Raw genomic sequence first — 13,290 nt, 5'->3', positions numbered from 1 at the left:
TGGAATTGAAGCCAAATTTCTTTGAGGAAAAAAAATAATATGCCAAACATAAAACAGAAAAGTAAGATTTGTTTATTAAAGGCAGAATACTCTGACAAGAAGTTTGGCTAGAGTTTATTTCTTTATCTTACAGCTGCAGTTTGGGATTTCCACTATCTCAAGTCCTCTATGCTCACGGTTCAAGTCTTTAGCATGACCCTGTTAGTAGGGTGCAAAACTGAGCAGCAAGTTTATAATCAGAACTAACCCTTCATGAGAGCAAAGCTATGCAGCCAGAGCCATTGAGAACCTCCCAAAATAAGGACCTCACTCCCAGCTTCTCATAACACAGTAAACAGTTGCTATTTTGCCACTGATGTGGACGTTTTACCCCCTCCATAAATCTTCGTCCGCGAAGCCAAGCCAAAGAAGATAATGTCTTTTCGCAACTATTGATTTACCTTAATTTGCCTCTTCATGGTAATGCAGAATAGCATTATGAAGTACATGACCAGAATTGGCCAGAAAACTGGCACATTGAAGGCATCAAAGAATGTGCAAACCATGGCGACTATTATTCCTTTTGTAGCAGAGTGCCTAAAAACAAACAAAAAAAAGTCAGGATTTATTTAACAATTTTGACCAGGATGTGGGGGTTGCCTTTGACATGAAGATTTGGTAAAAACTAAAATCAATAGACATAAAGCAGATAAAATCTAGCACTGCATCGTCTTAGCAAAACTAATTTAGTGATCATGTTCTTGGTAAAGTAAAAACATTTGGTAGCTCTGCTGATGATCCAAACTGACAAAATGGGTTACAATTAGCTGGTCACATGACTGTCCCCACAAGATGTGCAATAGTAAATCCTACCAATGTTATCTTGAACTGATGTATCTGCCAAAGGTAAACTAATGAGATCTACTTGATTTATGTCGGCTTATTTAGAATCTGCACAGAGCCAGTCACCCGGTGTTACCTTAAGGAAATGGGCTTCCACTACCACTTCCAGTGGTAGTGCTACGAAGCCTCTTGATAATGGACAATTGAGACCTCAACTAGACTATCACTACTTCATCCAAGTATTGTAGAACACAGAGGAGCACTGTTCAAGAGATGAGGGAGAATGACCAAATGCCATGAGACCTCATGTGTTCTGGAGTCAATCTTAAGGACTGTCTGAGCTACATCTAGCCTATATACCTCTGTCCCTCCCATACTGGCAGGTCTGTCTTACCAATGGGTAGGACACATCAAGGATTGTGATGGAAGAATAGAAGTCACACTCACCCATGTCAGACTGATCTGTGGGAGAGTACTCCAGATTGGGATATCAGTGCCCGGGGTCAATGCTCGATAGTCTATTAAGTGCTATCATATGACTAAATAGTTTCTCCATGGTCCCTAGATTCTGGGAGAAATATACTATTTTTTATTTGCCCCTGTGCTCTACAGTTTTAAATTTGTTATCAAACAATTCACATGTGCTAAAGGTGCACATTCCAGATTTTATTGAAGGGTATTTGTGCACATTTTGATTTGACCATGTGGAAATTACAGCACTTTTTAGACATAGTCCATTCATTTCAGGGAACCATGAATATATGGGACATAGTGATGGTATGCATATTAAAGTTGTCATGTTTAGTACTTTATTACATATTCCTTACATGCAAATGACTGGTTGAAGCCAGTGATTCATAGACATCACCAGGTGCTGAGCATCGTATCTGGTGATGCCAGGCCTCAACTGCAGCCATCTTCAGCTCCTGCTTGTTTTGGGAGCTTGTCCTTTAAGTTTTCTCTTCAGTATATGGAAGGCATGCTCAATTAAATTTAGATCAGGTGATTGACTTGGCCATTCAAGTATTTTCCAGTTTCTAGCTTTGAAAAACTAATTTGTTGCTATAGCAATATGTTTTGGATCATCGTCTTGCTGTAGGATGAAGCAACATCAAATGAGTTTGGAGATTCAATTTGCTCGAACTTGAGCAGATAAGATGTTTCTGTACACCTCAGAATTCATTTTGATACTGCCATCAGCAGTTACATCATCAATGAAGATAAGGGTACCTATGGCAGCCATAAATGCCCAGTCCATAGCATCCCCACCACATTTCACAGATGAGGTGGTATGCTTTGGATCTTGGGCAGTTCCTTCATGCCTCTACCCTCCATCACTGATACAGGTTAATCTTGGTTTCATCTGTCCATAAGACCTTTTTCCAGAATTCTGCAGGCTCTTTTAAATACTTCTTCACAAACTGAAATTTGACCATCCTGTTTCTGTGGCTAATTAGTGGTTTGCATCCACATTTCTATTCATGAAGTCTTCTGCAGATAGTAGTCATTGAAACACCTGCCTCCTGAAGAGTGTTTCTGATCCGCATTTCTGACGTGCATTTGGGGATTTTTTTCACCATGATGAGAATTCTTCTGTCATCTGCAGTGGACGTCTGCCTTGGCCTACAATTTGTCCCTTTGCAATTACTGAGCTCACCAGTATGTTCTTTCTTCTTTTTTTTTGAGTGTTTTCTTTTTTTTTTATTTTTCACACCATAAATCACGTTAGCCATGATATACACTTTTTCTTTTTCACACATATACAGTGACTTTTTCTCCCCCCCCCTCCTCCCAAGCCACCCCCCCCCTCCTCCCAAGCCACCCCCCCACCCCCCCCCCTCTCATCCATTTTAGGTATACAATCTAGGTTGCATTAAGCCAGTCAGACAATGTTGTCATTCAACAAAAATACACCAGAAATTCTACTGAGTCCATTCTTTTCTTTTCTTCTCCTTCCATCAACTTAGGTAATGTTTGTTCCCGGTAGGTTTTCGCTATTGTATTTAATGTAAGGCTCCCATACTTGTTCGAATATTTCAATATTATTTCTTAAACTATATGTTATTTTTTCTAATGGAATACATTTATTCATTTCTATATACCATTGTTGTATTTTCAAATTATCCTCCAATTTCCAGGTTGACATAATACATTTTTTTGCTACGGCTAGGGCTATCTTTACAAATCTTTTTTGTGCATCTTCCAAGTCAATTCCAAATTCTTTATTTTTTATGTTACTTAGGAGAAAGATCTCTGGATTCTTTGGTATATTGTTTTCTGTTATTTTATTTAATATCTGATTGAGATCATCCCAAAATTTTTCTACTCTCTCACATGTCCAGATTGCATGAATTGTTGTTCCCCTTTCTTTTTTACATCGAAAACATCTATCAGATACTGTTGGGTCCCATTTATTTAACTTTTGCGGTGTAATGTATAGTCTGTGTAACCAATTATATTGTATCATACGCAGCCTCGTATTTATTGTATTTCTCATCGTTCCAGAACATAATTTCTCCCATGATTCCTTTTTTATCTTTATATTTAAATCTTGTTCCCATTTTTGTTTAGTTTTACCATTTGTTTCCTCATTCTCCTTTTCTTGCAGTTTAATATACATATTTGTTATAAATCTTTTGATTAACATTGTATCTGTAATCACATATTCAAGGTTACTTCCCTCTGGTAAACTCAAATTGCTTCCTAATTTATCTTTCAAGTAGGATCTCAGTTGGTAATATGCCAGCGCTGTATCTCCAGTTATATTGTACTTATCTCTCATTTGTTCAAAGGATAAGAATCTACTTCCTGAAAAACAATTTTCTATTCTTTTAATCCCTTTTTTTTCCCATTTTCTAAAGGAAAGGTTGTCTATTGTAAAAGGGAGTATCTTATTTTGCGTCAATATTAGTTTTGGTAATTGATAATTTGTTTTATTTCTTTCTACATGAATCTTCTTCCATATATTGAGGAGATGGTGTAATACTGGAGAAGTTCTATGTTGTACCAATTTTTCATCCCATTTATATAATATGTGTTCAGGTATCTTTTCCCCTATTTTATCTAATTCTAATCTCGTCCAGTCTGGTTTTTCCCTTGTTTGATAAAAATCTGATAGGTACCTTAATTGTGCGGCTCTATAATAATTTTTGAAGTTTGGCAATTGTAAGCCTCCTTGTTTATACCATTCTGTTAATTTATCTAGTGCTATCCTCGGTTTCCCCCCTCTCCATAAAAATTTCCTTATTATTTTCTTTAACTCTTTGAAGAATTTTTCTGTCAGTTGTATTGGCAATGCCTGAAATAAGTATAGTATCCTTGGAAAAATGTTCATTTTAATACAGTTTATCCTTCCTATCAGTGTTAGTGGTAAATCTTTCCAATGCTCAAAATCGTCCTGTAATTTTTTCATTAGTGGATTGTAATTGAGTTTATATAATTGGCCTAGATTTTTGTTTATTTGTACACCTAGGTATCTTATTGCCTGCATTTGCCATCTGAATGGGGATTCCTTCTTAAATTTTGAGAAATCCGCGTTATTCATAGGCATTGCTTCACTTTTATTTACGTTTATCTTGTATCCCGACACTTCTCCATATTCCTTCAATTTCTTATATAGTTCTTTTATTGATAGTTCTGGTTCTGTTAAGTACACTATCACATCATCCGCAAATAGACTGATTTTATATTCCCTGTCTTTTATTTTTATTCCTTTTATATTATTATCTATTCTTATCGCTTCTGCTAGTGGTTCTATAGCTAGTGCAAACAATAATGGTGATAGTGGGCATCCCTGCCGCGTTGACCTGCTTAAGTTAAATTGCTTTGATACATGTCCATTTACTGTCACTTTCGCTAACGGTCCCTTATATAATGCTTTAATCCAATTAATATACTTCTCCGGTAAACTGAATTTTTGCAATACTTTGAACAAATAATTCCATTCTACTCTGTTGAAGGCCTTCTCTGCGTCTAAAGCAACTGCTACTGCAGGTGCTTTATTTCCTTCTACTGCATGAATTAAGTTAATAAATTTACAAATATTGTCTGTTGTGCGTCTTTTTTTGATAAATCCAGTTTGATCTAAATTTACCATTTTCGGTACCTGTTCTGCTAATCTGTTTGCTAATAGTTTAGCTATTATCTTATAATCTGTGTTTAGCAAAGATATTGGTCTATATGACGCTGGTGAGAGTGGATCTTTCCCTTGTTTTAGTATCACTGTAATTATTGCTGTTTTACATGAATCTGGTAAGTTTTGTGTCTCATCAATCTGGTTGATTACATCCAGGAGGGGCGGTATTAATAGGTCTTTAAATGTTTTGTAGAATTCTATTGGGAGTCCATCCTCTCCTGGTGTCTTATTATTTGGTAATTTTTTTATTATCTCTTGTATTTCTACTGTTCCAAATGGTTCTGTTAATTTATTTTGTTCCTCTATTTGTAGTTTTGGTAGTTCAATTTTAGTCAAAAATTCATCTATTTTCCCTTCTTTCCCTTCGTTTTCAGTTCGGTATAATTGTTCATAGAATTCTCTGAAGTTTTCCTTAATTTCTTTTGGATTATATGTAATTTGTTTGTCTTTTTTCCTTGTTGCCAATACAATTTTCTTAGTTTGCTCTGTCTTAAGCTGCCATGCTAAGATTTTGTGTGTTTTTTCACCTAGTTCATAATATTTCTGTTTTGTCTTCAATATATTCTTCTCCACCTTATATGTTTGTAATGTTTCATATTTTATTTTTTTATCCGCCAATTCTCTTCTTTTGGTTGTATCTTCCTTTATTGCTAATTTTTTTTCTGTTTACTATTTCCCTTTCCAACTGCTCTGTTTCCTGATTATAGTCCTTCTTCATCTTGGTTACATAACTTATTATTTGCCCTCTAATGAATGCTTTCATTGCGTCCCATAGTATAAACTTATCTTCCACTGATTCCGTATTTACTTCAAAATACATTTTTAATTGTTTTTCAATAAATTCTCTAAAATCCTGTCTTTTAAGTAGCATGGGGTTTAATCTCCATCTATACATTCTTGGAGGGATGTCCTCTAGCTTTACTGTCAGTATTAAGGGTGAATGGTCCGATAGCATTCTCGCTTTATATTCTGTTTTTCTTACTCTATCCTGCATACTAGCTGATAACAAAAATAGGTCTATTCTTGAGTATGTTTTATGTCTAGTCGAGTAGTATGAGTATTCCTTTTCTTTTGGGTTTTGTTTCCTCCATATGTCCACAAGTTTCATTTCTTGCATTGATTTAATTATAAATTTGGTTACTTTGTTCTTCCTGTTAATTTTTTTCCCCGTTTTATCCATATTTGGATCCAAATTCAGATTGAAATCCCCTCCTATTAGTATGTTCTCTTGCGTATTAGCTACCTTCAAAAAGATATCTTGCATAAACTTTTGATCTTCTTCGTTAGGTGAATATATATTAAGTAGATTCCAAAGCTCCGAATATATCTGACATTTTATCATAACATATCTCCCTGCTGGATCTATTATTTCCTCTTCTATTTTAAATGGCACATTTTTGCTAATTAATATAGCCACTCCTCTTGCTTTTGAATTATACGATGCTGCTGTTACATGTCCTACCCAATCTCTCTTTAATTTCTTGTGCTCCAATTCAGTTAAGTGTGTTTCTTGGACAAATGCTATATCTATTTTTTCCTTTTTCAGTAAATTTAGTAGTTTCTTCCTTTTAATTTGGTTATGTATTCCATTAATATTTAAAGTCATATAGTTCAGCGTAGCCATTTTATATTTTGTTTATCTTCTCTTTCCGTTTTTCCATCATTACCTTTCCTCCTTTTCCATTTCTGTTTTCTTATTTTCAACTCTTTACAAGACAACATTCCTACAACATCCAACATTTTCCTTATTCTCCTATTTCTATCTTCTTTATCCCCAATCTCCCCTTCCCCTCCTGAGTTGTCCTTTATCCCTTGTCGGACAACCACATCTCCCCTCTCCATTTGGATTTGCGAATCCACTCTCAAGCGTCAACTGATTTTGCAGTGACCACTCTTTTCCCCCACCCAGCCCCCCCCAGAAAAGATTTCACTTTTCATATGTCACAAAGGTCACTCTTTTAATTCCCTCCTTATTCTCTCTATTCCATTACCTTCCCTTATTAATTCTTGTCTATACTATCTATATTTTCCTCTAAGTACAGATACTTTCACGTATGCACATTGTCTCTATTCACTCTTATACCTCTTTACCCGCATACATATCAATCGTGGTCATTTTTACCCTCATTACCCGTCTTCATCCCTCAGTCTATTTTTGTCTTTACCCACATACATATCAATCGTGATCATTTTTACTCTCATTACCCGTCTTCATCCCTCAGTCTATTTTTGTAATTGTTCTGCAAATTTTCGTGCTTCTTCTGGATCCGAGAACAGTCTGTTTTGTTGTCCTGGAATAAATATTTTCAATACCGCAGGATGCTTCAGTATAAATTTATACCCTTTCTTCCATAAAATCGCCTTTGCTGTATTGAACTCTTTTCTCTTCTTTAGGAGTTCAAAACTTATATCTGGATAAATGATGATTTTTTGCCCTTTATACTCCAGTGGTTTGTTGCCCTCTCTTACTTTTTCCATTGTCTTCTCCAGTACCTTTTCTCTTGTAGTATATCTTAGGAATTTTACTACAACAGATCTTGGTTTTTGTTGTGGTTGTGGTTTAGAGGCCAATGCTCTATGTGCCCTTTCTATTTCCATTTCTTGCTGTAGTTCTGGACATCCTAGGGTCTTAGGGATTCACTCTTTTATAAACTCCCTCATATTCTTGCCTTCTTCATCTTCCTTAAGGCCCACTGTCTTTATGTTATTTCTTCTGTTATAATTTTCCATTATATCTATTTTTTGAGCTAGTAGTTCTTGTGTCTCTTTAGTTTTTTTATTAGATTCCTCCAATTTCTTTTTTAAGTCTTCTACCTCCATTTCTGCTGCTACTGCCCGTTCTTCCATCTTGTCCATTTTTTTCCCCATTTCTGTTAAGGTCATATCTATTTTATTCACTTTCTCTTCTGTGTTGTTTATTCTTCTTCTTAAATCATTGAATTCCTGTGTTTGCCATTCTTTAAATGACTCCATGTATCCTCTAACAAGAGCAAGTATATCCTTTACCTTGCCTTTCCCTTCATCTATTTCACTGTATTCTTCCTCTTCTTCTTCCTCTGGGTTGGCCATCTGTTGTTTCTTTGTTGCCCTTTCCTTCTCTTCTTTCTTGTTTCTATTGTCTTCTGTGGTCTCTTCTTGCTGCAGGTGTTCTGCAGCTGTCGTTGCCGGCTGTGGAGATCGACTCCCCAGCTGGTCCCCCCTCCCGTCGGTGTGTTTTTTTTCATGCGCATCGCGCATGCGCGACTCATCGCGCATGCGCGGTGGCGCACTTTTACTCGGCTCTGTGAGCCATTGTTGTAGTTCTTTTTCTACCGACCTGAGGTAGCGGGCTCCTCTCTCCACAGCGGGCCTCTTCGGACAGGTAAGGCCTTCACCTTTTTCCTCCGTTGTCTTCTCTTCCTCTCTTCTTACCGTTGATTTTGATTTTTCTTCTTTTGTCTCCATCTTCTTTCCACCTTTATACTCACTTTTCTTTAACTTTTATTTCTGTGCCTTTGTATTTTCTCTTGTTTTTCCCGACTTTTCTGGAGAGGGCTGGAGTTCTCCGTCCGGCCACTACTCCATCACGTGACTCCTCCTGTTCTTTCTTCTTAATGATGTTCCAAACAGTTGATTTCGATCATCCTAAGGCTTGGGCAATATCTCTTTCTGTTTTATTTTTGTTTTTTCCAGCCTCAATGGCTTCTTTATCTTTCAGATTTATTGTCAGAGTACATACATGATATCACATATAACCCTGAGATTCTTTTTCCTCCAGGCAAGGCAAAATAACCACTTCTTGGCAGTGCAAAAAAAAAAGTAATCAATGTCCACATGGAGACAAATGAAGAAATATAAGCAAATGGACTGTGCAATACAGAAAGAAAAATAAAGTGCAAGAGTAAGAGTCCTTAAAGCAGTTCTGATTGAGTCGGTTGTTGAGGAGTCTGATGGTGGAGGGGTAGCAGCTGTTCTTGAACTTGGTGGTCCAAGTCTTGTGGCACCTATGCCTCTTTCCTGATGGTAGCAGTGAGAACAGAGCATGTGCTAGGTGGTTTGGATCATTGGTGATTGGTGCTGCTCTCTGAAGACAGTGTAGATGTTCTTGATGGTGGGAGGGTTTTCCCTGAGATGTCCTGGGCCGTGTCCACTAGCTTTTGCAGGGTTCTCACTCAGGGATATTGGTGTCCCTGTACCAGACTGTGATGCAGTTGCTCAGCACACTCAATGGCACAACTCTGGTCCACGTGTTGAAAAATGGCAACTACTTACTCCAATCGTGATCAAAAGCTTAGAAGCAAGCTTAGCTCTATTATATGAATCCTGCTTCATCCTACAGCAATGAATCAATGAAACATTGAGTATTTGTGAAGCCAAATGTCCCAAACATTAATAGTGCCCTAAGATGGGGGAACTATGTAAACAGTGCTGTAATTCCTATATGATCAAACCAAAATGTGTACAAATTACCTTGAATAAAATCTGAAATTTGCATTTTAATCACAGGTGAATTGTTTGATTACAAATTTAAAGCTGTGGAGCACAGGGGCAAATAAAGGGAAAAAAAAGCGTGTCTTTATCCCAAACATTACAAAGGGCACTGAAGGTCTGACCAGGTAAGTATGGCCAATTTCCTCCATTAAAAAAATGTGTGAATCAGTACAGCAATTAGTTTTGTGGCCACCATTATTAAAACTGGTTTCTTAAAATTCCAAATTTATTAATTATTTAAATTCCACAACTACTTTGATAAGATTTGTTTTTGTGTTGTTTACTCAAATACTGCATTATGAACATGCTTACTGCAGAAGAACCTGTTGAGTGTAGTATCAGGCTTACTGGCCTAGGAGCAAGTTGGATAACAAACATAAGCAGAGCTAGATGATCCACTTTCTTGTCATATTCAGTTGTGTATGGTGGTGAGTAATGATAACAAAATCTGACACAAAGGTGCCAAATATTTGCAATTATTTTTCAGACAAACAGGTGAAGACGATCCATCTTAGCTTTCATAAAACCCATGATTTCATGAGATGAGAACAAGCTGATAATGTAGAAAATTGTCCGAGAACGATAAAAGTTTAAGTCCAATCTATTCAAATTACCACCTAGTCTACTGTCAATTATTTGTTAAGCAATGGCTTAACATTGAGAGAGCTAACATGCATCACATTAACCAATAATTTGCTTGTGAATGCTTGGTTTGGGTTTTGCTCAGACCACTCAGTTCAGAGGAAGTTATGATGGTGACCAGAGTCAAAGTGAAAAAACTTTCTCTTGACATGAAAACACAATTTGACTAACCCCTGGGATATCAATACAATCAAGATGGTAGGGTCCATTAGTCAGAGGAAGATAGTTATAGTTGTTGGAAAGCAACTTGGATTTTTCAGGGCAATATCCTAAGCCCAACCATACTCTTCCTTCTTCATTATTCATTTATGAGTATATTTTGTTTAATTTCATTGCAACTTCCCATAAAATTAAGCATTCCCTCTCTGTTGTCAAATCTTCCACTATCAATATTCTGCAGCTTACTTCTGCCCAACACATAAATGCTGCAAGTTCAAGAACACGATAGAGACAGAGTATTCTACACTAAGTGATTGATGAGTTGAGTCCAAGCCTATTCAGCAACTGCAGACCTTAAATAAGCACAAGATAGACATAAACAGATGCTTTCCACAACAGAGTTAGATGAAGGAGGTTTGAGTGGAGCATCAACATTGGCATTGACTGGGTCAAATGAAATTTTATCCAATGGCGTGTCCAACTGGTGATAATTAATCTATGAGATGATGCTCGTTTTCTATCCAAAATGCTTTTCCTGAAATGTGAAAATGTTTCCAGCACTTCTACCTCCCTTTCTGCCTCACCTTAATGCATCAGAGCAGATAAAAAGTCATGATTCAAATAGGGTCAGCTAGCTCTAGCTAACTGCTGACTGCCAGAGCCATTCAGCATTCCACCATACCACGCCTCCCTTCTATTATTTGCTCATTGTAAGAACTGATGATCCAGATTAGAGATAGCATGAAGCAGGAATTGACAAACATGACTTCGGTGCAGCCATCCCCAGAGGGGTACAATTGATCATGTCTCCAAATCACTCACCAGAACTTGAATTCTGGTAGCCTCCTTATAAAGGGTCTAAACTCCTCATTCTGCTTCGTCGGTAGTGCAGGTCCGTCATCTGGAGAGAACGAACAGGAATATTACAAACCACTGTGAAGCAGCAGCTGCCTCAAAGTAAAATTTCTACACATACACAATGTCTTCCATGTCTCAATATACAAAGACCCATTTCAGCAACAAGGCATCTTTACAGTTTGGCACGGTGGACTTAAGGAGGAAGTCAGGAAAACACGACCAGTCCTCATTGAGGTATCAGCGGTGGAGTGGGGGGGGGCCAACAGCTTTAAATTCCTAGGTGTCTGTTCAGGAGCCTCCATGTCGATGCAATCACAAAGAAGCCTTGCCAGAGGAGTTTGAGGAGATTTGGTCTGTCACCGAAGACTCTCGTAAACTTCTACAGGTGTACCGTGGAGAGAATTCTGGCTGGCTGCACTGTCTAGTATGGAGGTGCCAATGCTCAGGATGAATAAACTCCAGAGAGTTGTTAACTCGGCCTGTAACATCATGACATCAAGGCCATCTACAAGAGGCGGTGTCTTAAGAAAGCAGCCTCTATTCTCAAGGACCCCCACTACCCAGGCCATGCCCTCTTCACACTGCCTCCATCGGCAAAAAGGTACAGAAGCCTGAAGACAAGCACTCAGCGGCACAAGGACAGCTTCTTCCCCTCTGCCATCAGATTCCTTAATGCACTATTTTAAATTTTTTTTATTTTGTACGGTGGTTTATATAAATGTTTACAATGTGATGCTGCTACAAAACAATGAACTTTGTGCCAATAAATTTTGATTCTGATTTAACTCAGGAACCTCAACAGTCAGAACATATAACCATATAACCATTTACGGAGCGGAAACATGCCATGTTGGCCTTTCGAGTCCGCACCAGTTCACTGATTTTGTGCGCCCTCTTCAGGCATTGGTGATTTTAAGTGGAGTGTATCTTTGAGAATTTTAACATCTATCCATAGGTACTCTGTACTTTGGATGTGAAATCTCATATTAAAATATTCAAAAACATTGGCTGTGTGGTCACTCGAACAAAAATTAAAATGTGCATGTCCTGGACTCCTGTCAACACACTTTTAAAAACATTCCATTTCCTCACATTCCTTTTCCTTCAAACAACCTGATCCAATTAACTTGAGATAGATATTGTCTTATACCTACAATATTGGCCTTGCCCCAATTCCAATTTTTAACTAGTGGTCTTGCTCTGTCTCTCGCCATATCTATTTTAAACCCAGTGTATCAATGGTTACTGACCCACCCCCCCCCCCCGCCCCCCAGGCTTATCCGCAAACACTTCATCCACTTGCCCTTCCCAATCTCCTAAGAGAAGATCAAGGATTGCACTCTCCTGTGTGAGACCCTCTTCATATTGTGGAGGAAACTTTCCTGAACACGTTTAACCAATTCAAGCTTTTCGCAACATGACTTTCAAGTTAAATATTTTGGAAGTTAAAATCTCCTGGCAGATTAGCTTCTCTTATTCCCATTGACCTTTTATGGGCACATAACATATAACAATTAACAATTACAGTACAGAAACAGGCCATATCGGCCCTTCTAGTCCGCACCGATTTAAGTGAAACTTCACTAGTTCCACCTACTCACTCCCTGCCATAACCCTCCAACCCCCTCCCATCCATACACTCATCCAACCTCCTCAAATGACAAAATTGACCCTGCTGCAACCATCTCTTCCAGAAGGTCATTCCACTCAGCCACCACTCTCTGAGTGAAGAAGCTACCTCTTATGTGACATTATATTCAATTGCAAATTATTTCAAAAGAAATTATACATGTGGTATATATCCTCTCATCCCCCTCAACCCACCCCTAAAAAGGAAAAGAAAAAAACAGAGAATATCAAAAAAATAAAATATTTATACAGTAAAACCAAGAAGTGAGGTCTTCAGAGAGTTTATCAAACATGAAAACCAAAATTTTGTAAATATGGGCTCCATATTTTCCAAAAGACATGATATTTATCTTGCAGATTATGCAAAATCCTGTAAATAGCACTAATGATGGTTCTGGCATCTGTATTGGGCCAAAGCATGCTGGATATGGACAGTAGTTCTGAAAGAATCAACCAATTTTCAGCCACTTTGAGGAAATATCCAATTACAGGGGGAGGAAGTTGAGTGACAGATCTTGGCACATCACAAGCCTCCACATGGACAGTGGACGAGTCCTGATACACTGGGATCCCTC

The 13,290-nt window shown here is 37.8% G+C and overlaps 1 protein-coding gene across 1 annotated transcript in view; it reads right to left on the bottom strand.

Annotated features, from left to right (window-relative positions):
* rer1 (retention in endoplasmic reticulum sorting receptor 1) overlaps nt 1-13,290 on the bottom strand; it is a 48,704-nt gene that overhangs the window by 5,627 nt on the left and 29,787 nt on the right. The window contains exons 6-7 of the mRNA XM_069918568.1: nt 11,051-11,129; nt 441-576 (exon numbers count right to left, since the gene is read on the bottom strand). Coding sequence (XP_069774669.1) covers nt 441-576; nt 11,051-11,129 — 215 coding nt within the window. The remainder of the gene's footprint in view (nt 1-440; nt 577-11,050; nt 11,130-13,290) is intronic.

This window comes from Narcine bancroftii, chromosome 2 (genome assembly GCF_036971445.1).
Source record: "Narcine bancroftii isolate sNarBan1 chromosome 2, sNarBan1.hap1, whole genome shotgun sequence".
NCBI lineage: Eukaryota > Metazoa > Chordata > Chondrichthyes > Torpediniformes > Narcinidae > Narcine > Narcine bancroftii.
Note: the sequence above shows the minus strand (reverse complement) of the source record. Positions and strands in the feature narration are given on the sequence as shown.